Source organism: Cornus florida, unplaced genomic scaffold (assembly GCF_030987335.1).
Source record: "Cornus florida cultivar Cherokee Brave unplaced genomic scaffold, ASM3098733v1 CherokeeBrave_3.0.0_Hap2_Chr04, whole genome shotgun sequence".
Lineage (NCBI taxonomy): Eukaryota > Viridiplantae > Streptophyta > Magnoliopsida > Cornales > Cornaceae > Cornus > Cornus florida.
This window is the reverse complement of record NW_026775574.1, coordinates 100,125,786-100,148,131: the sequence shown is the minus strand read 5'-3', so window position 1 is coordinate 100,148,131 and position 22,346 is coordinate 100,125,786. Positions and strand designations below refer to the sequence as shown.

Genomic DNA, 22,346 nt, shown 5'->3' with positions numbered 1-22,346 from the left:
CCTTGATGAGATGATGTCGTGTGGACCGAGCTATTAAAGATTGAAAACAACATGTTGAAACAAATTTTAGAAGTTGTGTATCAAGTGATCATGAGGTGCATTAACTTGAATATCGATTGTTAATGTGCCGGTTATTTTGGAATTATCAGCAGAGTGAAAATTAAGGGGGGAAAGAATCGAACACAAATTGCAAAGGGATTATTTTTGTTCATTTATTTCACCCAAATCAGGGCCATGTCTAAGGACCAAGATATTCTACAGCTTCCACTAAAAAAAATTGAAGTACATGGAAGTCAACCGTAAAGAAAACTCTGCAAAAAAGTGTCTACACAAAAACTTAAAATGAAGGTAGAAATCCATGTTAAAAAATATATATATATATATCTATATAGAGAGAGAGAGTAGAAAAAAAAGACAAAAAACCAGAAAGAGCACCAAAGCATGGTACCTAGTGGTATCTCCGTACTTTTCAAAGCAAAAGGTAAAGAGTACGAGTCTCCCAAAAACCCCAAAACATCGTGGGAATTCTTTGCGGGGAGAAAGATTCTGTTTTTCAGGCCACCGTACCACTAACCAGAATATCTTGTAGGTTTCTTCATGAGATGCAACCAATAAAGTTCTCCCTCTTAAAATACCTTTATCACCAATAGTATGAATATAATTCCTCATATGTGAATTGAATACAATCCTAGCACAGCAGAAAAAACATTTTTCATCTCCAAATTAAGATCACCAGTAACTCTGGAATTCGCACGCCAAGCAATGTGCTCATCAGGCCTAACTAGAATAGCTCCTCTGTCTGTCATCTGACAGGTATCCCACCACGACAATGAAGTCGATGCCTGCTTAACTTCCTTGACATCTATGTAATTCTCCCAAGGTATCAATTCTGTCTTACTTCCTACAACCCCACAATCGGTACCATCTGGCCACATTATACACACCCTGACAGAGACTTTGAATTTCTCCGCCGCGTTGAATGCAGCATGAGCTAGATGATATGACTCCTCCAATGGTGCTACGATAAGAAGAAACTCAATTTTATCTCCACATACAAGATCCAGCGTAGAAAATGTCTCCTACAAGAATAATTTTTTTACGGTAAATCAAACAAAAACAAAATAATCCATCATTAAGAAGTTCCCATGCCTTCTTGATGGACAAGATGGCGTTTGGGATCATAAAACCAGTAATCCCAAGTTAACAGTGGCTGCATGAGCAACTGTACAAAGGTTCCCTGTATTCCATAGTCACAGCTCATAAGCATACACATGCATGGCTGACGTTTAGGGGTGTGAAAGCACCATATCTAATTACCACCCTCCCACATAAAACACAATGTGCACATGCCACAAAACAAATACAAAAACCATACACAGGCTTACCTCACTTGATGGTTTTGATAATACCCTAACATTCATATGAGGCAGCCTTGATCCTGGATCTGCACGGGGAACATAGTCCCGCCTGCGACCAGTAGGTGTTTCTGGTGCATTTGAGACACTTTCACTGTCAGGAACGATTGCCCCTTGAATGTACCTAACATACATGGCTAACAGTTAAATAGGTATTCAGAACTCCCTGAATTGGATTAATAATTTCTCATAATTAAATCATTTCTCCTGAACCCCAAACTGACTGTATAATTTAAAGCAAATAGCGTAAGAAATCTACAAATCATTACTTTAGATAAATTTATCATAGAAAATGGCTAAGTTGAATAACAGATAAGCCATGATCAAATCTTCAAGTTTGTCACACTTAACAATCAGCATGAGTTGATGTTTTGTTTTCCAATTTGTCAATAATATCGACATGTTGCATAAGGCTCCAACATTAACTATGCCACAATAGGCTGAGAATTTCATTGACTCAACCAACTTTGAAATTCGCAGAAGGTCAAGAAATGAGTCAAAAGAACAATTCTAGAGCTGTAGTTAACAAATAACATAATGGCAATACCTGAAACCAAGATCCTCAGCAGGGAACTGGAGTTGAAGGCTCTGTCCTCCTTCAAATATACGCCTCAGTCTAGCAAGTCTCAAAGATCCAAGTGGATTCTTTTCATTCAGAACAGAATCTGAGAGCTGTGCACGACCTAGGGTGAAAATTCCATCTAAAATTGCCCTCTGCAGTTCAGATGGCAATATGGAACCAACCCCACTATTAATAACCCGATGTACTGCCAAATTTAAAAAACAAAATAATGGATCGTGTCACTAACAAGTAAGCCATATAAATGCTTGTGAAATGATAAAATCATAAGATTTGTAAATGTTAAAAAGGGAAGCATAGAATTGTGTTAGTTAACCTGAGTTTGCAACGGATGGATCAAGACCAAGTGCTGCTGGAACCGCCATGGCTGCTCTGAAATTCTCAACACTAAGTGCCGTATTAAAAATAGCAATCTGGTTGGTCATAAATGGGAGGTTTAAGGATTCATCGGACTTGAAAATAAAAGTGCAAGGGGACAATACAGAGAATACAAATTATCTTAACAAAAACTAGTACCGGCTTACGCTCCATTTCGTAAGTGCGGAGAATCGAATATGGAGCAATACCCTTTACTACAGCAGCCAATTTCCAGGCAAGATTATGAGCATCCTGGATGCCAGTATTCATTCCTGCATAAATTATGTTAGGATTTTAAGATGATCACTTCTCCTTCATATTGGCACAGAAGTAAGAAGCATCCTTTATTGACCCACATTATTGAATGCCAAGAACCAGGCTATGGACCCCTTTTTGTGTCCCACCTACAAGGTTTCCCGTAAAAAAGTCCTCCCGATTCAGTAGTTTGAAAATCAAATCTAGAGATACTTCCCCATGCTGTATGCCCTAATGTACGGCTTGTATAAAGATTGTCTGAGGCAATTTCAATCTACCGGGTTCTCTAAGTGAGGGACATATACATACATCCAGAACAACGCAAGGGTGACAGATGTGCCAGACAACAGGGGAAGAACTCTTCCCATCCCAATCATTGTCAGAAAAAGTTAAATTTTATGATGAAGTGGCACTGATTCAAGTTTCAACCACCCATCCCTCTGTGTACCTATAAAGTACCATCATCCACAAAATTGCCAAAAGTTTCTGTGCATGTAACAAATTTTCATCACAAAGCAAATTTCTTCTGATTTCACAAACAAATTACATACCAAAACCACCAGCTGGAGGAAAACGATGAGCGGCATCACCAGCAAGAATTATCCTGTTGTCAAAGGACACAAATTTCTCAGCGACTTCGGCATGCATCACCCATTGCTTTATATCAATCACATCTATGTCTGCAAGCTCTCGGCCAACCAATTTGATGATTAGCCTCTCACACATCTACAACAATATGAACCGTCTAAGAGAACAATTACAAAGCATTACAAATTCTAAGTTCTCTATATCTCATGTGTTTTTTTCCGTTGAAGAGCACAAATAGCATTAATGAAATCTCATTCTCTCAACTTAAATCTAGCAGGAAACCTCAAGCTATCTCCACCATTCTGAAGAAAGGAATATACCTGAGAGTTGAAATCCTCAAGCTTCTGCTGAGGTGGATAGTATGGTATCTGCAAGATGACAAATAGTTATCGGATTGTAATTCTACGGTGCATCTGATAGTCATGTCAGATATCCAAAGGTTGTATTACCTGAAATACAAATTCTCCTTCCTTGAGATCATGAGCAACTAGAACCCCTATAGCTTCAGTATTAAAAATAAAAAATAGCATTCCAGGTCTCTCAGTGAGTAGGTACCACCCAAGGTCTCGGCTCACAAAATGGACACTGACAAGCTTTTGCAAGTCCTTTTCACCTGTCAAATCAATTCCAGCAAGCTTTCTCACTGTACTTCCAGCACCATCACAACCAACAAGGATACCACACTCGATGTTTTTCTCCACATACTTTCCTTCCTTCAGAAAAGATGCAGTCACAGTAACACTACGATCAGTGGCATCAATAGATACACAATCATGCCCAATTAATATCTCCCTTTCTCTGATGGGCCCATGATTGAAACCTTTGGACCCTTCATAAGTATGAACATGGAAGTTGAGGTTTTCAAGCTGCTTTAGTAGTAACCTGGTTAGTTTGTACTGTGAGAAGTGCGCAACAGAGACTGGGCTAACAACTTTCTCAAAATCTGTAGTTGATGAAATATGAGGCTGATTAATTTTGAATCAAGATATCACAATCACAAGTAAGCAAATTAGGAAATATCTTTTGCTGTCTTACAAGTCAGGCTACAAGTAAATTAAACACACCTAAAACTTGGTTACAGTTAAAGAAATATCCCCATTTACACAAAATAATAAAATTGCTCAATCATCTAGTCTCTTCATTCCTACTTATAAAAAAATCTAGTCTCTTTAGTCCTATGAGCAAGACTGAAGAGTGTCGAAGAACAAGCTTAAGAAAAGCTGCCTTCTAAGTGATTATTTTGGAACGTCAAAGAGATTAATCACACCTTGAGGTTGCATATGGTCTACTGACCCGAGGATAGAACCAGAGAGTGACGTGCAGTATATAAATTTTCTCCACAAATCTACTGGTGGTTGGGACTTTTGGATCTCCTCTGCCAGTCCATCCAATTTGCGGAACACCTGACAAGGAACTCTACGTTAAAACTACCGCAAGTGAATTTAGAATTTTATCAAGCAGCATTTTGCATCATCAGGAAAAACAACCTCCATAGACCGATTGTTGATAAAATGTGCTTGTGGATGATTAGAAAAGGTCTTGCTTTTCTCCAAAACTCCACATTTGATCCCTACAAAAGGGCATGAAGCAAAAGTGATACGAAACACTGACTCCAACTTCACCCAAATGATAGAAAATCCAAAACAACAAAATCAGAAAGAAGAAAAAGAAATTGACTGAAGTATGTGCATTGACATATCAGAGAGAAAGAAAGAGCTGAACACTATAAATTTGCAGCAGTTATAAACACAAGTCCTGAGTGTTGCAAGTTTCATTACCAATAAGATAAATCATGAAACCAGCTGTTAAATTGAATCTTGTTAGCAAGGAAAATAACAGGCAAGCTCAACTACACGAGGTCTTCTGAAACTCTAAGAGCAAACTAAAAACCACTATATATGTGTGTGTATGATATAGTTTACAAAACAGTGAAGCAGAGTAAACAATGAACCATAATAGGCTAATAGCTCACATGGATCTTCGAGAAAAATACAAGGAAAAAAAAAGATGGAAATTCCGGATCCAATATCAAGTACGGGTTGTAAATATAGTTTTATGCTTTGGAGCATTAATTTTCCTTTCCTACTCCTACATTTTCTCAGCAACCAAACAAAGTATACGAGTTTGGCCAAAAACGCAAAAAGGGGTTCGAAGAATACCTAATTTGGTGAGGAGTATAGAGAGAACGAGTCCAACAGGGCCAGCACCGACGATCAGAACCGGCAAGATCGAATCGTGGCCGTTGAAGTAGTTGGAGTCTGAATGTAAAGCCCTTTTTCGCGAGGACTCGAACAAGTGTGAATTGACTAGGGTTTTGATAGTGTAGTTTCCATCGAACCTCCTCGTAAACCCTAACAGCCTCATCGGAGAAGGAAGGACGTGTTCGGAGGTCGACCATTGAAGGTTACTTCAAGAAAATTGAAGCAAATTATACTGGTTATACTTCTCCATAACCAAAAAACATTAAAATAAAAAAATAAAATGTATTTTTCTGTTAGAGCGACGTCGTTCCGGGATTTTGCACTATGAACCTTTGGATTTCAATCTTTCATCCTAGCCGTCCATATAAAAAATAAGTAAAAAGTAATGGATATTTGGTTGAAATTATATCATTTTAGTTTTATGGATCAAACTAAAATGCATCATATTGATTAGTGAGTTGTGCTGATTTCCAATTGTAATTAGTGTTTTCAAAATATTGAAATTTTTTAACGCCTTGAAATTTGGATATTTTTTATCGCTGTAATACGTTACATTATAAAATTAAATTATAATATAATTTAATTATTATGTAAATGATATGAAATTATTATATAAATTATGTAAAGATACAACTATTAATGATTTAGAGCCCTGAAAAAAAAAAAAAAAAAAAAAAAAAAAAAAAAACTTACTTAAAAAAAATTAAAAAGAGGAAAAGGAAAATCAAAGTAATCCTTTGGCGCACACAGAAGTACAAAACAATTTAGAAGCGTATGCGGTCGCGACTTCGCTTTTCTGGTAGATACTGGCGGAGTTGGGGATAGCGGATTTGAGGACACTCGCTCTATCTCTGTCTCTATCTTTCTCTCTCTACAATCGCATCTTTTCAATCGGTAAGTCCTTTGAATCTCGCGTGACAGAGACACCAACAACTGTCAACAATTTTATAGGTTTTCCATTTCAGTTTCAATTCTTCGATTGTGTTCGATTATTAGGATTTCGATTTCGAGTCCCTCTGTAAAATTTGGATCATCTCCACCACGGAAAGTGAATATCTTTGAACAGGTATACGCAGTTTCACTTTTTAGTTTCATATAGTCCTCAGATCTGCGATTGATTCAATTTAGGGTGTTGGATTTTTTTTAGCTCTGAATATTGGGTTTGAAATTTTGATCTGAATTGGTGGAGTTGGATTGGTGATAATTTAGGGTTATTGTTTAATTTGATAAGCAAAGATTTTTTGTACGGGCAATTGGATTGTTAGGTTTTCATATTTATGGCGGCAGGAAGACGTGGGAATTTTAGCAATAACGAATCCAGAGTCCGTGAGTCCGAATTTGAGGTGTCAAGGCGGGTTTTTGCTTATTCTAGGGGAGAATATGATCGGATTAGGAACGGTGGACTTGATTATGAGAGGGATCAGATAGGTGACCGGGGTATGGGTGCCAGGGTTAGGGTTAGGGTTAGACAGAAGGATATTAAAGAGAGGGAAGTCATAAATGATGGGTACCACTTGTCTTCAAGTAGGAGTAATTCAGGGAGCAGTGGTGACGGTGCAGTTAGAGCTGAGGACCGAGAGCCTGGTGAATTGTCGAGTGAAAGTGGGTCTGATGAGGCCATTGATATAGAATCACATGTTGAAGATAATGAGGTTGATAAGTTAGAGAATGGGACTCGGTCACATATGGAGAGTAAGAAGAGGAAGTTTTCTCCAATTGTTTGGGACAGAGATGCTAAGGACACGAGCAATTCATCTGAGAGTAGAATTGCCCCGGTAGCTACTACCTTTCGTCCTCCGCCATCGCTGCCTAGGTCCTACCGGCAGTCATCAAATGTTATTCTGGACAAGGGTGTAGAATTTTCTTCCTTGGAAAATGGTAAGCTTCCATCCTCAGAAGCTTCACCGGTTGAGCCTACTTTGGCATTTGGATCACATGTATCTGCTCCATCTGAATCTCCACTAGGTTTATATTCTTCTTCGCCTGGGGAGCAGCGCTGGGGTAATTATCACAAAGCAGAAGAACTAGGAGATGAAGAATATCCACTGATGCGGAATATATCAGCCTCTCGTTGGGCAGATGATGTCAATTCACCTGCTGTTCGAGGTGAATTTTCAGATGATGAAAAAATGCCCAAGAAGAGGAAGAAGACGCCTCTTTCTGAGTTAGTTGAAACCAGGTTACAGAATAAATCACCGAGTCCTGAGCTTGGGGAGGTTAAGAGAGAAGGCTCTGAAGGAACTACAGTGAGGTCATCTGAATCTGAAGAAGGAGGTGTCCGTGTTAGGTCATCTAGAGGAGATGATTACCCTGACAATGATTTGGACACTGATGACTACATGGAGATAGACGAGGAACGCTATAACAATGGTACTAGTGTTAGCTACTCAGATGCAGATTCTGAGGATGAACGTGGTTCCCTTGATACGCCAGAGGCTGCTGCCCCCCTACAAAGAAGTGTAAACATGCTTCAGGGGTGTAGAAGTGTTGAAGAGTTTGAGAGACTGAACAGGATAAATGAAGGCACTTATGGGGTCGTGTACAGAGCAAGAGATAAGAAAACAGGAGAAATTGTTGCATTGAAGAAGGTAAAGATGGAGAAAGAAAGAGAAGGTTTTCCGATGACCTCTCTGAGGGAAATAAACATACTTCTTTCTTTTCATCATCCATCAGTTGTCGATGTTAAAGAAGTTGTAGTGGGGAGTAATCTTGATAGTATTTTTATGGTAATGGAATACATGGAACATGATCTCAAGGGACTCATGGATACGATGAAACAGCCATTTAGTCAGAGTGAAGTTAAATGCCTAATGCTTCAGCTATTGGAGGGTGTCAAGTATCTTCATGATAACTGGGTGCTTCACCGGGATTTGAAGACATCAAATCTGCTTTTAAATAATAGGGGTGAGTTGAAGATTTGTGACTTTGGTTTGGCTCGTCAATATGGAAGCCCATTGAAACCATATACTCATTTGGTTGTTACTCTTTGGTACAGGTCAGCTTCACTTTATTTGCGCATTTTCTTCACTTACGTTTTACATAATTATGCTTTCGTTTTGTTGTTTGTTTATTCCATGCTGTTTTTTGCAAGTTTCATCTCATCTCTCTCTCTCTCTTTCTCTCTCTCTCTATTTTAATTGATTTTGTGTATCTGGTTAACTGGAATTTTTGGTGCTTCTTCACAACATTGCTTTGTGAGTGCATTTACTTGTGTATGTTAGGGTTATTGGAAGTTAACTGTGTACTCTCAGTTGATGCATTCCACGTTCCAGTGCTGTTTTTGTTGTCAAGTTGTTAATCATGCAGGATAGGTTTTCTTTTTGAAATTCTTTTAGCTGTGCTGATGTTTGAAGCACACAACTTCGCAGGCAGATGTTGATTAGAATGGTTAAATTATGTAAATGATAATTTATAATCATGTAAATTCTAGTAGCATGGAGTGTTACTTCATCATCGCTATCATTGTTTGTCTGCTTACTTTACATTGGCTGTATTAGACTTCCTTAAGGCTTTGTTTGGATAAACATGAGAGAAAAGAAAAGAAAGGATAGCATTAGTTATAAAGAGAAAATAAAAGAAAATAAAGGATAGCAATAACCTTTATTCATGTTTGGATAAATTACGAGAGAAAAGAAATGGAATGATAGTATTCTTGTTTGGAAAAGATAGAGGAGAGAAAAGAAAAGAAAGGATAAGAATTAAATTACTATCATAACCTTTTTATAAAATGTTATGACAGTCAAATGTTATAAGAGGGTAGTTTCGGGATTATGAAAATACTACTTACTCACTATCCTTTCCCTCCAAATCTTCTCGTTTTTGGGAGGATAGCGCATGATGGATTTGGAGGGATAGCTATCCAAACACGATTTTCAGTATCCTTTATTTTCTTGTCTTTCCAAATCACTCAATCCAAACGAAGCCTAAGTATTTAATTCACTCTATTTTATATGTTCTCTTAATATGATATGTGATTATATTTTTCTCTGGGAAAAAATGATTTAGTTATTTTATTTCTTTTTTTACAGGGCACCCGAGCTTCTGTTGGGAGCAAAACAATATTCAATGGCAATCGATATGTGGTCACTGGGTTGTATTATGGCTGAACTGTTATCGAAGGAACCACTCTTCAACGGGAAAGCAGAGTTTGAACAGCTTGACAAGGTAAAATTAGTTAGTTGACTTGACCTCCCTTCAGTACCTATTGATACTCAAGTGCAAGTTCTGAATTAATGTTATTTATTTTACTTAATTTGGTCTAATTAGTTTCTTATCGGTTTTCCACAACTGCAGATATTCAGAACCCTTGGCACGCCAAATGAGACAATTTGGCCTGGGTTCTCTAAGCTTCCTGGAGTCAAGGTGAAGTTTTGCAAGCATCAGTAAGTATATGTTTTCTGTAAATCCAATTTTCAACTAAGTTGATTGTACATTCATGTTTTCTTATTTTTCGCACTGTTTTCCCAGGCTTCCAGCTTTGGGTGATTCTGGTCTGGCTTTCTGGCCTCCATTGGTGACAGTTTCAGTTATACAACAAATATATCATGTTTCTATTAACCAGTGACTTATTCGTGTCAGGTATAATCTATTGCGTAGAAAATTCCCTGCTACATCTTTTACCGGCTCTCCAGTTCTCTCTGATTCTGGATTTGACTTATTGAACAAGCTTCTAACTTATGACCCTGAGAAGGTAATTTATACTAATTGTTTATCATATATATTTTTGATAAGTCATACACAAATGTTATCATTGTTTTTATTTTTAAAAAATTTAGTAAAGCTAATTATGGGGGCCTGTGGCAAATGTGCAGCGGGTAACAGCTGAGGCTGCTCTTAACCATGAGTGGTTCCGCGAGATTCCTCTTCCCAAGTCTAAAGATTTTATGCCTACTTTTCCCGCTCAACATGCACAAGACAGGTATATTTAACTTTACAAATCAGGAGTTGCCGGAACGATGAATAAATTTTAGTTGTATATTTGGATTTGTGAAAAAAAACTGACATTTTGTTTACGTGATTGTTAGACGAATGCGAAGGATAGTGAAGAGTCCAGATCCTCTGGAAGAGCAACGTCGGAAGGAGTTGCAGCAAGCGGAATTAGGGACAGGTGGTTTGTTTGGCTAAGAGAATTTTATTGGTGCCTAGATGCATTTGATCTTTATGCTTCAGTTTCTACAGTACTCACAAACTGACATAGTGAGGTGAGGGCCGTGTGTTGAGAAGAAATTGTGAAATTTGTTTGCAAGACGATCATTCGTGCTGTTTTTTAGCAGGCACCCTTGATGATATGGTCGAGAAACGGATTTTTTTCCTTTCTTACTGCATGCCAGCCCGATTTCTTGCAGGTTGACTTTGTTCTCATCTTTGGCCATTATATAGAAATGCATAGTGACACTGAATGCATCACAAGGTGTGGCATAATGGCCTTTTTTTCAGAAACTGTTTAGTCGAAAATTGTGTAACATATTTCCATTGTCATATTGTAAACAATTACTTTAAAAGTTGGTTTTGAATACCAGAAGAGTATGAATTTACTGCATACTATCTGTTCTATCCTTTTTAATCTTCATATTGTGTTTGCAAGAGAAGGTTGGTGTAATGTGGAGAGGGCATTCTTAGCTTTTCATTGATGACGAATTTGACAGAAACTATTGCACTTTGAAGGTAATAATAAATTTGCCATATGTGGAATGTAATCTTGGATCAAGAATTTGCTTTTTATCCATGTAGAATATGTCTCCATTACATATATTATAATATAAGCATGCTTAGATACTTGTTAGAGGCTTAATTATGCTTTGCTCTGCGTCTTTTTCTGACGTCATACTACTTGTACAACATCTTGGCACCATGGGGGAGGAAATGAATGATGATACAAGAGATAATCTCGTCATTAGAGGAGCAATGCTGATTGTTGTGTTAAGATCAACTAATAGATAATAACATTGACTTAGAAAATAAGGCTAACTGCTCACTCTCTCTCTCATGCGCGCACACCTGCACACGGACACACTTCTCTCTCTCTTTAACTCGAGTTGGAGTCTCTTTAAAGATGTTCTCTGTGTTGCATAATTTATTAAAGATCCAAATGCCTCTTCAATTATTGATTTTGAGACTTTGTTATATGGACTTGGATATATGTATACAAGGTAAGGATTATTTGTTTGGCCTCCATTAAGTGTCAAACATTAGGGTAGAAAAACTCTACTAAACTTAATAAAGCCTTTCCTCAACTATTTGGTATCTCTACATGAAAACATAAGGATACATAGATGGCTAAATAAATATTCACAAATTTTTATTTAATATGTTTCTTTTATAATTTAGGGCAATTATTTATTTTTTATTTTTTTATTTTTAACATGTACTATTGAGTGTTCAATATGAGACTTCATTTGTTTCGAATATATACTTTTATAAATTATCGGATATACTTGTTAGGTGCATTGCCAATTAGACATCTTGGATCCGTCTTAGGTCCATGTTTCATGTGTTGTAGGGGTACTTAGCACTCTTTTAATATTTATTTTCGATGAGTATTAAGTGACCACTGAAAAGGCACCTTAAGTGATATAATATTATATATATATATATTGTTACTTGAACTACAGAGGCAATCATTTAATCAATCGAATGGAGAAGGCACTTTTTATAAAACAAAATAAAAGTTGGGTGGTGGTGGTTGGGGAACTTTTTGGAAATTGAGATTCTTAATGTGTTTTTCATTGTATATAGAAGTGTGAATTCTTTATTATTGACTGGGACTTGTAAAGAAAATGACGAAGCTCATACGACGGGATCAGTTTCTAGATTTTCCGAAATCATTTCTTTCATATGTGGCTATTAGCTTCCTTACCGGAAAATGTAAAATCAACTGAATGTAATGGCCCCTTTTAAGATGATGAACTTGTAAAGAATCACATATGCAAACTAAGATGAATAAGTTTATTTGATGGACATCTTAGGCTTGGCCACTGCTTGTTAGTTAATTAACTTGTCACAACCAAAGTTTCCTTTGTTTACACCAGATTATCCACAATGAGGCTGATTAACTTATAAGCTAGGGTTTTCAATCAGAAACACAGTCAATACATCCCTGTGGACAGACTCCTTAAAATGGTATTGATATCACTCCATGTTTGAAGTAGTACATATTTAACTGTATGAACACAGTAGTTCATTTATATTGTCCCTCTAATGTTGTGGCTTGGGTTCAGGTTTTTACATAATTGTATGAATTCGATTCTTACCAAATTAATTAAAAATAGTAATCAGTTATTGGCATCTTATTGACAATCTTCTTGTTAGTGAAAGAATGTCTTCATTCATGATATCTTTTATGTATATTTGAGCTGTTATGTTGGTCCGTTCAAACTTAAATATGTTAAATCTCCCAATCGAGTGTTATCACTCCTCATACAATAACCTTATAAGAATTCATGAGAAGAAAATATGATTCTGTTATTGTTGTCCTTCTGTTAGTTTGTTTTGTATTTGTGGTGTGAAAAGATTTAAGCTTTTAATAGTTACAGCCTGTGGAGCTTTTATGACATTTGTCTGCAAATGCCACTGCAGTATCAGAGCAAGCAGGTTGAGGAGGTTTCCTGCACATCCTGGAATATTTAGAATTTCCAATTGTGTTTTCAGTTCTTCAGAAACTGATTTTGTCCCTTCACGCTCAATAGAGGTACCATACAACCCTTGGTTTTGTTATAATGTACATTAATTAATATGATTTTCATTTGTTTCTCTTCTAACTTTCCTTTTTATTCTTCGGAACTCTGTCAGGGTATAATTGCATTTAATGTCTTGCATTAGTAATGCAACCATTTATATTCAAAAGAAAATTTTAATGCACTCGAATGTGTGGAAGGAATAAGAAATGGCTTATCAATTCCCCTCTTGACTGCACAATTTTAAGTTTCAAAATTTTACTATAGACCACTTTTTTGCCATTGATTTCTAATTGAAGATCGCAAAACATGCACGCCAAATGCTTTTACAATTTTATGTGAAATTGGTTGGAGGAGCAATGGAATAGGTTCTTTATTTTTATTTTTTTTATAATACATTTTTGAAATGATATCAAATTTATTAAATGTTACATGTGATTTAATAGCTTTGCTCTTAATATGATTTGACTTCACAAAATGCATTGTAGTGCATCCAGGTGGTACCAAGATCATCTCTTAACTTTACTGTTAGAGGGGCCTAGGGGCTCTAAGACCATTGCTTTTAGCGGGAAAAAGATAAAAGTGAAATGTTTTTCATGGGTGCAACTTGGGCTGGGCAGCTTGAACTCAAACCTAGCCCAAGCCCAAGCCGTTGTTTCATGGGCAACCATTTTTTGCTTAGATTGGGCTTGGTGTGAAAATTTCCAATTAAAACTTGATTTGGGTTAGCTAGGCTCAGGTTGAGGTGTCACCACCCTGAACCAAACCTGAATGGTACAAATGAGTTTAACCCCAATTCTGACTTGACTATTTATATATTTACAAATTTATTTATTATAATATATTTTCATAATCGTGAAGATCCTTTTTCTTAGTCATTTTTCCTCCTTGTTTATTATTCCTTTGGAAAATTAAAATTTTGAGTGTTCAGTTATAATCTTTATGTATTTAAATTCAGTTTTTAAACCCATCTCGAGGCTAACCTCAGATTAACCCAATTTTTAGTCTGATTCTTATAATCCAAGCTCAACCCATTTTTAAAAATTTAAACATGAGTTAGGCTTGGTTGGGATGCTTGGAGTGAAAATCAGGTTAGGCTGGGCTTGGGTTTTAGGTTTCATGCCTGGAATTGAGCTTGTCCACCAAACCTGGCCATTCTATTAATCCCTGATTCCCAATTTCAGATATGATGCAATGATATTCCAGATTGTAGTTATATTATGGGAGGGAGAGAGGGTGGGAGGGATGATTTTTTTTATTTTTTTCATCTAATCTTTATGTGAGATGGCTCATATATGACCAATGGTCGGACGGAGGGAGGGATTTTCATTTGACAACTAATCTATTTGTGGGAGGGCTCAAATGAGTGCTGCCTGAAGGGATGTATATTTTTTCATTTTTGAACGAGCCTATTCGTGGAAGGGCTCATATGACCTCTGGAATTTTCTATTCTTTTCTTTCTTCCTTTTTAATCTCACGAGTTCCAAGTATATGCAAAAGTCTTAGCTATTTAAGCTGTTATCTTTGGTTTGTTGGCGTGATAATGTTGTTATTTTTGTACTACTTACCATACCTTTTCATTGTGGTTCTGTGTCCTGCAAGTCCTAGTGTTTGTATGCAGCCCTTCCATGCAATTGGTTTTTCCCTCAACTCTGGAAGTGATGCACTGCTCTTAACCTTTCTTTTGTATTTATATGGCTTGCTTTAGTGTAAAAGCAGAATGGTGAAGGAGGCTTCATTGACACCAAATAGCTGATATCGCGGATTTTTATGTGAGAATTTGGATTAACTACTTGAAAAACTTTGTTCAGCATTGGTTTTATTTGATCTCCAACTTCACTCTGACATGCCCTTTGTGAGATACATAATAGCTTATTAGCTTTATCTAAGGGGTGCACTGTTTTGTCTGATCATGAAAGATGGTTTAAGTTCCCAACATCATTGATCCACACTATGGTGTGCCCTTGTGTCAAGAAATTTTAGGGGTGCTTCAAGTAGTATGAATTATTGAATTTCGTTATTTGGTTAAAATCGATTTCGAAATACTCATATTTGATGTACATCAAATTAAGCCCGTATATTATGCACAAAACCCACGAATTGTCCCTACGATTTTCATTGTGTTGAAGGCTAGGTCAACATAATGATACATATTTATACTGTTAAGTTCATGTGGTGCATAGTTAGACATACATTTTATTCGACTCAGAGTTATAGTCTATAAAAAATATTTAGTTGCATCCTCTGTACTGTATTATTATTATCTTTTGTCAAAAGTCTTGTCCTTATGCTGATTATTTAAAGCCATCTATATTGTAATTCGTGAAGTATAAGCAATTTTTTTCTCAATGCAACATTGACCTCCCTTGTGTTGAATATTGATTACTTCACATGTAAAATTGTTATTATTTTTTTAATTTCATAATTTGGAACTATTATTTTTTGCATATAAGATTGGATTTCCAATGTATGTGGTACATTTATGGTGGCTCCTAGTTGTCTTTGCAAATAAATATCTGTCAATTGCTGGATTAGCAAACAGTTACGCAAGGCTGCACCATGGGCTGGTTCTGTTAACCATAGGTTATTTGGGATTAAAAAATCCTGATCACACTCGCTTAATTCGGGACCTTTAGCTCATTGAGATCAATCCTCGAGTACTTGTGTGATGTTATTGTTTCATTTGGCTCTGTTCTGGCAATTTGGTTCTCTGTTTTCTCTTTTTGTTGTATTGTTCGGATCTGGTGGCAGAAACAATGAGGAAAAATGAATCAAATTGGAAGCCATTGCAAAGGACATCACCCAGTTTTGGTCCCGTCACTGCGGGGTTTTTAAGTAGGGAGCCTTTGGGATTTGATGAAGTGGTTGTCCGGAAGTTTGAACTTGGGCTAGTGGTACCGATGCTTAAGCGTTTTAACTGCTAAACGAGACAATGACCATCACATGGATATGAATCATGATAAGAAAAGAGCCTAACGCATTTTTTGAAGGAAGAAGGCCTTATAAAACAATGGGCTAGCCTGGCCTGCCTATTTCCCAAACGGTGGCTTCTCTATTTTTAGTACAATTCTTGTACATTTGGTTTACATGGTTCAACAGGGAGGACTAGCTGCAATATTTTGTTCTTTGTTTTTTAATTACATTAATAATCCTATCATATGCGATGCTATTACATTAATAATCCTATCATATGCGATGCTGTTACTCTAATTCTAAGTTGATATATATATAATATTTTAAAGTAAAATATACATTATAATGTGGTGGGGTTAGGTTATAATGAAAATTCAAAATTTATTTATCCAACTTAATTTTAAAGTACAAATAAAAATTAGCTAAATGAGAATTTTGTATTAGTGATGATATTCTTTCTATAGAATTTTCCATCCGTTCTACTGTAAATTTTTGTTTCTTTCCAAATTGTCTTGATTATGTGTGATGGTGAAGAAGATTGTTTGAGAACATATAATTAGTTGTTTATACAACTTTTTGAATTTTGGTCATTGTGTTCTTTCTTCTCTAAATCAATGGACTTTATATTTGTAGCCATCAACAAAAATGAAGATGACTTCAAATAAGAGCTCTAGCCCTATTGGCATATATACTGCTACTTATGGACGGGTACGTTGGATTCTATGGTTAAGATCTACTTCCTAGAACTCTACTAAAATATCTAAATTACTAAAATATTTAAATGGCAAAGTCTAGTGTTTTCTAATCTACAAATGAGGAAAGAGGAACTATTACAATACTTATTTATGGCGTCAATTTTGATTTATTTTCTTACATTTATTCTAAGGTTGGTTTTTTTCGATGAATCAATTCTTGCGCTTATTCAACACCACATTTTGATATGAATTACTACGTATAAACGAAACATATTGCTTTTGAAAGTTCTATAATATTTTTTTAATTTTTATATTATATATTTATTTTATTTTTATCAGTACTAGGTTCAAGAATAATCAAAATTAAAATAAAAAACAATGAATTTGTGAAGCCATCTTCACATATTTAATTTTTACATGGACCGACTTTTTTTACAGCAGCATCCCACACAATGCATCACATCAACTGAAGTGCCTTTCTTCCGTGCTTTCGGTCTGTATGAACATTTCCACAAGTACATCACACGAGCATACAATATGTGAACTTCCAATGGTGGATTACAGGACGCAGTCAGAAGATGGAAGTGGTATGTTTTTCGGTCTTATTGACGTTGTAAGTGATGATGACCTCTCACACACCACTTGAAAATGAACCGGAAGTGTGTAACGATTTCAACCAGTCACCCGAATTGATAGGTCCTGATGTGGTGGAGGGAAGATGTTTTGTGACAGCAGCAAGATCATGGAAAAAAATTCACTCAGAAGTGAAAACTACCGTCTTCCCGAGCACGAAGAGTACCAGCGAGAGTTGAATGAAGAAGATTGTGCTGATGAGACCCCGATCAACGGTCCATCCAAATATTGTGATCCCCCCCGGATTGGTCTGCAAATACAATACTGCATAGCCAATCAAAATGACCAAGCATTACATTCATATGAATATAGGATAGCACAAATTTATACCGGCAACTATCAAATGAAACGAACATGTTACCATTAATTTGGAAGTGACATCCTAATCACCACATAGGGCATTTATTTTCAAAACCAACAGCTCAAATAATTTGGGATGACAAATTAAGTTTGATTCATTGTATCATCATCTAGCATTTAACTGAGTCAACTCAACCGACTAATTAATCAGTGATGCATGAAATTTTTTTATATTGGATTCCACGCATTTTAGTAATGGAATATCCATTCAGCCATTGTTGAAAAGCATATAATACAAGGCCACCATTGTGTGTTCGTCTCCTTCAAGTGAAGATGCAGAGTGCAATGAGTGTCTGAATCGGCATCGAATTACCTATACCATTATTTGCAAAGTGGTTGCTCTCAAATTTGAACCATTGGCTCGAGCTTTTACCACTAAAAATATATTTCATACTTAGTAACCTGAATTCAATTGAGTATTATTATTATTATATTCTTTTGAAAAGGGGGGTTTAAGAAACAGAAATTAGGCATATCGTTTAATAAGACAGAGTTAAGAATTAACTACTTTAAAGGCACATTTGGAGTTGCATACTTCATATATAACATTTTACTGCATGAAATCTTACATATTATGGATAAGACGCATTCTTCATTTATTTGAAGATCAAGCGAAAAGGAAAATCATATATTCATGTTTTAGTCGACAAAGTTGCACACAATTTTAGTTTCTCTTTAGTGCCCTATAAATCAATAGTTGATTGTTTTATTAAGTACATTTGAGCCGATAAAATAGTAAAATTAGGATAATAGAATATTTTAGTTTCTATCCTCGTGCTCTATATAACCTCCTCTGTAACACGCCTGGTTGTAGAACAGGAGGGACGAGAGTAATAATAGTAATAATATATGAAATAAACCGCAATCATCCTCTGCGCCTAGCCTAAGTATGTAGACCATGTGGCTGCTCATCAGGATCTCCATCAATCCTTCTGCCACACATTTTTCAAAGTGTGTCGTGTTGGTTTCCAGCTTTTTATTTATTTATTATTTTTTATAGATAAAAGTTAATTCTCCATTTATTACTTTGAATTGTAATGCTACAATTATCACTTTTCTTTTACAATGCTACCAACTGTGTACTAGATTACAATGTCAGGGTAAGCATTCCAGATTGAGGGCAAGAAGTCACATTGTATAAATCCACTCTAAAAAGCTTGGAGTCCTAAAAGGATATGCAGACCAATGAGAGACATCGAAAAGTGTGTGGTAGGTTTTTGATGTGTTGTTATTATGAAAGGAAACACAATTGAGGTTTTTGATATTATAATCCATGGTTTAGGATTCAAAAACACCATATGCTTACTTTCAAGCTTGTGGGTTAAGCTGAACATGTTATATGATTATCATTTACGGAACGGAAAAGCTTTACCAAGGTCATATGTTGAATCCATATAAGAGAAGAAATTATGGAATTAAAGAACAAAATTCAAGAAACTGAAAGTAAGATCTGATTTACGTACCAAAGGCTTGTCTCTTGTGGTATGAGGACATATAAGAAGCCAACTGTGTATTTCTCGGCATTGCAATAGAATCCAGTGACTCCAAATCACTTTCTGAATTGTGTATATACAACGAGCCCAATGTACTTGCAGCTTCCAAGTTTCCCACGCTATTTGACAGTCTTAATTGAGATGCATTCGAAGAACTGCATGTTAATGAAGCATGCCAAATACTCGCGATTGATGCAATGCCTTGGGCTCTATGAGAGATTTTTGCAGCACCATTTAAGCAAAGAATTATTCCCACAACTTGAACAATGGAGGACACCTGAAACGCCAGATTTAAAAAAAAAAAAAAAAATTTCAAAGCTTAAATGAGAGGAGCAACTAGATTCTAGGAGAAAGATGCAACGAAGTATGACATCCAAAGGCTCATGTGCCCCACTTAATTACTATAAATGTTATTCGGTGACAACCGAATGTGTAAACAAAGGCATTAAGGTGGACTTTCACGTGGCAATGAGCAAACAAGCCGACTGTGATCATTTGAAAGTAGGGGCACTAGAGGTGAAATATCAACAAACGAAGAATATGAGAAGTTTATAGGTGGGTGATTGCAATAAGTGATAGGACTTATCCCAACATGTTCCCTGTTGTGAGTAGTAGCATCAACTTAACTAGTAGGAGGCAAATATAACTTCCAAGGGAATGCAGCTTTGTAGACCATTTTCGTAGCAAACCATACCGGAAGCCTTCTATTACCAACCACCAAATGGAGCTTAAATCAGGAAAAGAACCATACATGAATGATGAAGGCCATATAAAAGAAACATGTTGGAATGAACTTACTGCAAAGTCACCGCCATTTACGAAAGTTATTATTCCACTGTATCCCGTTGTTTGGAATAAAGTGACAAACTGGCTTGCTGTTACAACCAAGAATGCTAGAAGCAGATAGATTCGGAACCTATGGCTTATTTTGGAGAGATGATAACGCAGACGAGCGTGCTCCTCTATAAATACCAAAACATCAGATTCTCTTTCCAAGAGCTTCCCGTAATCTTCAAAGTGGACAATTTGCAAATTGCAGACCAAATGGAACAATATGCAGGCTGATAGAAAGATTGTGGCCAAATAAGTCCATGACATAACCAAAGCTAATAGAATAACAAAAGAATGCCACCATGATTCATGACGGACACATAAAATGCGGACAACTTCGCGTGCAGTCTTCAGAACAAAGCATGGCACTATCCACATTACAAGCAATCGAACAGAATCCTGCCCAAATAAAATAATCATACAACTTCAATATTGCAGGGAATGAAACCGTAAAAAATGGCATCATACAACTTCAATATTGCAGGGAATGTTGCGGTAAAAAATGTCAAGCCATACATCTAATCACACAGAACATTGTCCAAATTGCACAACAAACTTCATGATCATGGTAGATAAAATAAAATTTGTTGCTGATAAATTATAATACGAAGGTATGAAAAGCCAACAAAGATGCTGTGCAATTAATATCAACCAAGGAAAGATATTGAATTATATTAATCTTTATCACCATATGGACCTAATGACTTGAGGAGTGCACAGCATTGCGTATATAAATTTTAAATTATTCAGTTCTAATATGTGGTCTAGAGATGTTGAATCATTGTTGCAACCTAGCTTGGTAAACAAATAGGAGTAATGTGCAACCTGAGAGTTCCAATTTGCAAATGGGAAAATGATCAGAGACTTTAAGTTCGGTATTATACCGTTCTTGGTCTTAGTTTTGGAAAACAGACAACCATCTTACCATAAGATACACTTCCTTTCATAACCATTTAAACATTTTACCTATTTCACAGATATAATATGAAAAATTGAAAGCAAAATAAGACATATAACTTGATTCATATTCAAAATTCATAATAAAGACCATAAACTCCAATTACTGAAATAAGCTAAGAAGTTCTTTTTTTTAGTTCATCATTACCAATGTTTTCAAACAAGGGATCCAAATACAAGAACAAAAATAGTATTTGTGATTTCAACACCTACTCTCAATGTGTAATTAAAACATCCACGGACTAAAAACTAAGTTTTCTTTATCAGCTGTAAAAGAAGTTCCCAAGGAAAACCAATTAGTATATCCTTCAGCTAAACTAATTCAATCCCCTATCATCATCAACCCAACTCCACACACACAAAAACACACACACACACACACACATGACTAATACAATGAACAGGGCAATGCTTACCGAAATCTTCTGAATGTAAACGTCGCGAAACCGGGCCATTTGGCCACTGTAACGATCAACAAAGAGAAATTTCCTAATGCCATACTTTCTCAAATTGTGGGAAAGGCAAAGTAGAGACACAGCAGCCAAACAAGCCTGCAAAGCAACAATATTGAGCTCAAAATCTTTGATTTGGTACTTGTCACAACCAGAACAATTGGAGAGCTCTAGAACAGCAACCGGGAGTGAGACCCCAATCAGCAAAAACTTCACCCACGAGACTCCAAAGCTCAACACAGAGGATTGCTTGAATCCCAACAAAGTGAGAAACAATTCCAATCGTTGAAGGGTCCTATCAAGATGTGTATCAAAATCTTCTTCTTTTGGGCGTTCTTGGGTTTGTTCTATGTCAATGAGCAAAGGGGTTTGGTCCTGAGGTTTCGATTCCTCTGTTTCTACATGTGGATCAGCCATTGATGAGAGCTAAATTTGAAGTAGATTGAGACGATTAGTCAAATTTGAGGTTTTTGAAAAGAAGAGAAATGAAATCAAAATGTGTATATAAATATATATATAGTTTGATGCACGTTAGGTGATCGAGAGGTAGTCGTTGGGTTTGATTACGAAGGGTGATTATGCGAAATGAACGGTTTGATATACAAATAAGGAGGGTATGATATTGTTTGTTGCGTAGTATGTGATTATGGTCTCAGATTTTCCCTCGTGTCCTACCGAATGATAGCTGAAACAAACAATTATATGTATCTATAATAGGAGTCTAATATATGTATTAACATATATGTATCTATAATTCTATATACACACGCAGTCACAGAATATCAGCTTTTGCAGATAGTAGGCCTAACCCTAATTCTGTGATCGTTTGAGTTTTCTTACAGGGGACAAAGATTCGGAATCGGAGCTAAAAGCGAGACCGGGTTGAAGAGACAGCCCGGTTGGAGTTCCGGGCGTTGGGATCATTACATTTGGTGATTGTTCA

At 36.3% G+C, this 22,346-nt stretch overlaps 3 protein-coding genes across 11 annotated transcripts; 1 reads left to right on the top strand and 2 right to left on the bottom strand.

The window, feature by feature from the left end:
- Positions 1-413: 413 nt before the first annotated feature.
- Positions 414-5,650, bottom strand: LOC132304189 (uncharacterized). Of its 2 annotated transcripts, XM_059801755.1 has the most exons (11): positions 5,355-5,650; positions 4,683-4,765; positions 4,463-4,598; positions 3,645-4,138; positions 3,516-3,563; positions 3,159-3,333; positions 2,512-2,624; positions 2,312-2,408; positions 1,963-2,182; positions 1,386-1,539; positions 414-1,079 (listed from the first exon to the last, which is right to left on the bottom strand). In XM_059801755.1, the coding sequence occupies exons 1-11, from the start codon at positions 5,557-5,559 to the stop codon at positions 666-668; spliced, it is 2,139 nt and encodes a 712-aa protein (XP_059657738.1). In that variant the 5' UTR covers positions 5,560-5,650; the 3' UTR covers positions 414-665. The 2 variants fall into 2 exon arrangements, with proteins under 2 accessions (XP_059657738.1, XP_059657739.1); XM_059801756.1 differs by lacking the exons at positions 2,312-2,408; positions 2,512-2,624.
- A 465-nt stretch (positions 5,651-6,115) lies between these two features.
- LOC132304188 (cyclin-dependent kinase G-2-like) lies at positions 6,116-16,226 on the top strand. Of its 7 annotated transcripts, none has more exons than XR_009481533.1 (9): positions 6,117-8,391; positions 9,425-9,560; positions 9,690-9,778; positions 9,975-10,086; positions 10,208-10,314; positions 10,421-10,806; positions 10,986-11,060; positions 12,972-13,083; positions 14,778-16,226. XR_009481533.1 is itself a non-coding variant. In XM_059801754.1 (6 exons), the coding sequence occupies exons 1-5, from the start codon at positions 6,674-6,676 to the stop codon at positions 10,055-10,057; spliced, it is 2,049 nt and encodes a 682-aa protein (XP_059657737.1). In that variant the 5' UTR covers positions 6,116-6,673; the 3' UTR covers positions 10,058-10,086; positions 10,208-10,314. The 7 variants fall into 7 exon arrangements, 2 of the variants coding, with proteins under 2 accessions (XP_059657737.1, XP_059657736.1); XR_009481532.1 differs by having other exon boundaries at positions 13,185-16,226; XR_009481535.1 differs by having other exon boundaries at positions 10,421-10,741; positions 12,972-16,226.
- Positions 16,227-17,040: 814 nt separating this feature from the next.
- LOC132304187 (uncharacterized) lies at positions 17,041-22,346 on the bottom strand. 2 transcript variants are annotated; one of them, XM_059801751.1, is made up of 4 exons: positions 21,368-22,341; positions 19,962-20,393; positions 19,134-19,440; positions 17,041-17,574 (listed from the first exon to the last, which is right to left on the bottom strand). In XM_059801751.1, exons 1-4 carry the CDS (start codon positions 21,818-21,820, stop codon positions 17,432-17,434), a joined length of 1,335 nt encoding a protein of 444 aa, XP_059657734.1. In that variant the 5' UTR covers positions 21,821-22,341; the 3' UTR covers positions 17,041-17,431. The 2 variants fall into 2 exon arrangements, with proteins under 2 accessions (XP_059657734.1, XP_059657735.1); XM_059801752.1 differs by having other exon boundaries at positions 17,397-17,560; positions 21,368-22,346.

Coding starts and splice junctions, on each gene's coding strand:
- LOC132304188 (XM_059801753.1), top strand. CDS start 6,674: ATGGCGGCAGGAAGACGTGGGAATTTTAGCAATAACGAATCCAGAGTC. Junction 8,392..9,424: donor GTTGTTACTCTTTGGTACAG/GTCAGCTTCACT, acceptor CTTTTTTTACAG/GGCACCCGAGCTTCTGTTGG. Junction 10,087..10,207: donor TAACTTATGACCCTGAGAAG/GTAATTTATACT, acceptor GCAAATGTGCAG/CGGGTAACAGCTGAGGCTGC.
- LOC132304187 (XM_059801751.1), bottom strand. CDS start 21,820: ATGGCTGATCCACATGTAGAAACAGAGGAATCGAAACCTCAGGACCAA. Junction 20,394..21,367: donor TTTACATTCAGAAGATTTCG/GTAAGCATTGCC, acceptor TTATTTGGGCAG/GATTCTGTTCGATTGCTTGT. Junction 19,441..19,961: donor TAAATGGCGGTGACTTTGCA/GTAAGTTCATTC, acceptor CTGGCGTTTCAG/GTGTCCTCCATTGTTCAAGT.
- LOC132304189 (XM_059801755.1), bottom strand. CDS start 5,559: ATGAGGCTGTTAGGGTTTACGAGGAGGTTCGATGGAAACTACACTATC. Junction 4,599..4,682: donor TCAACAATCGGTCTATGGAG/GTTGTTTTTCCT, acceptor GTTCCTTGTCAG/GTGTTCCGCAAATTGGATGG. Junction 2,183..2,311: donor TCCATCCGTTGCAAACTCAG/GTTAACTAACAC, acceptor TAAATTTGGCAG/TACATCGGGTTATTAATAGT.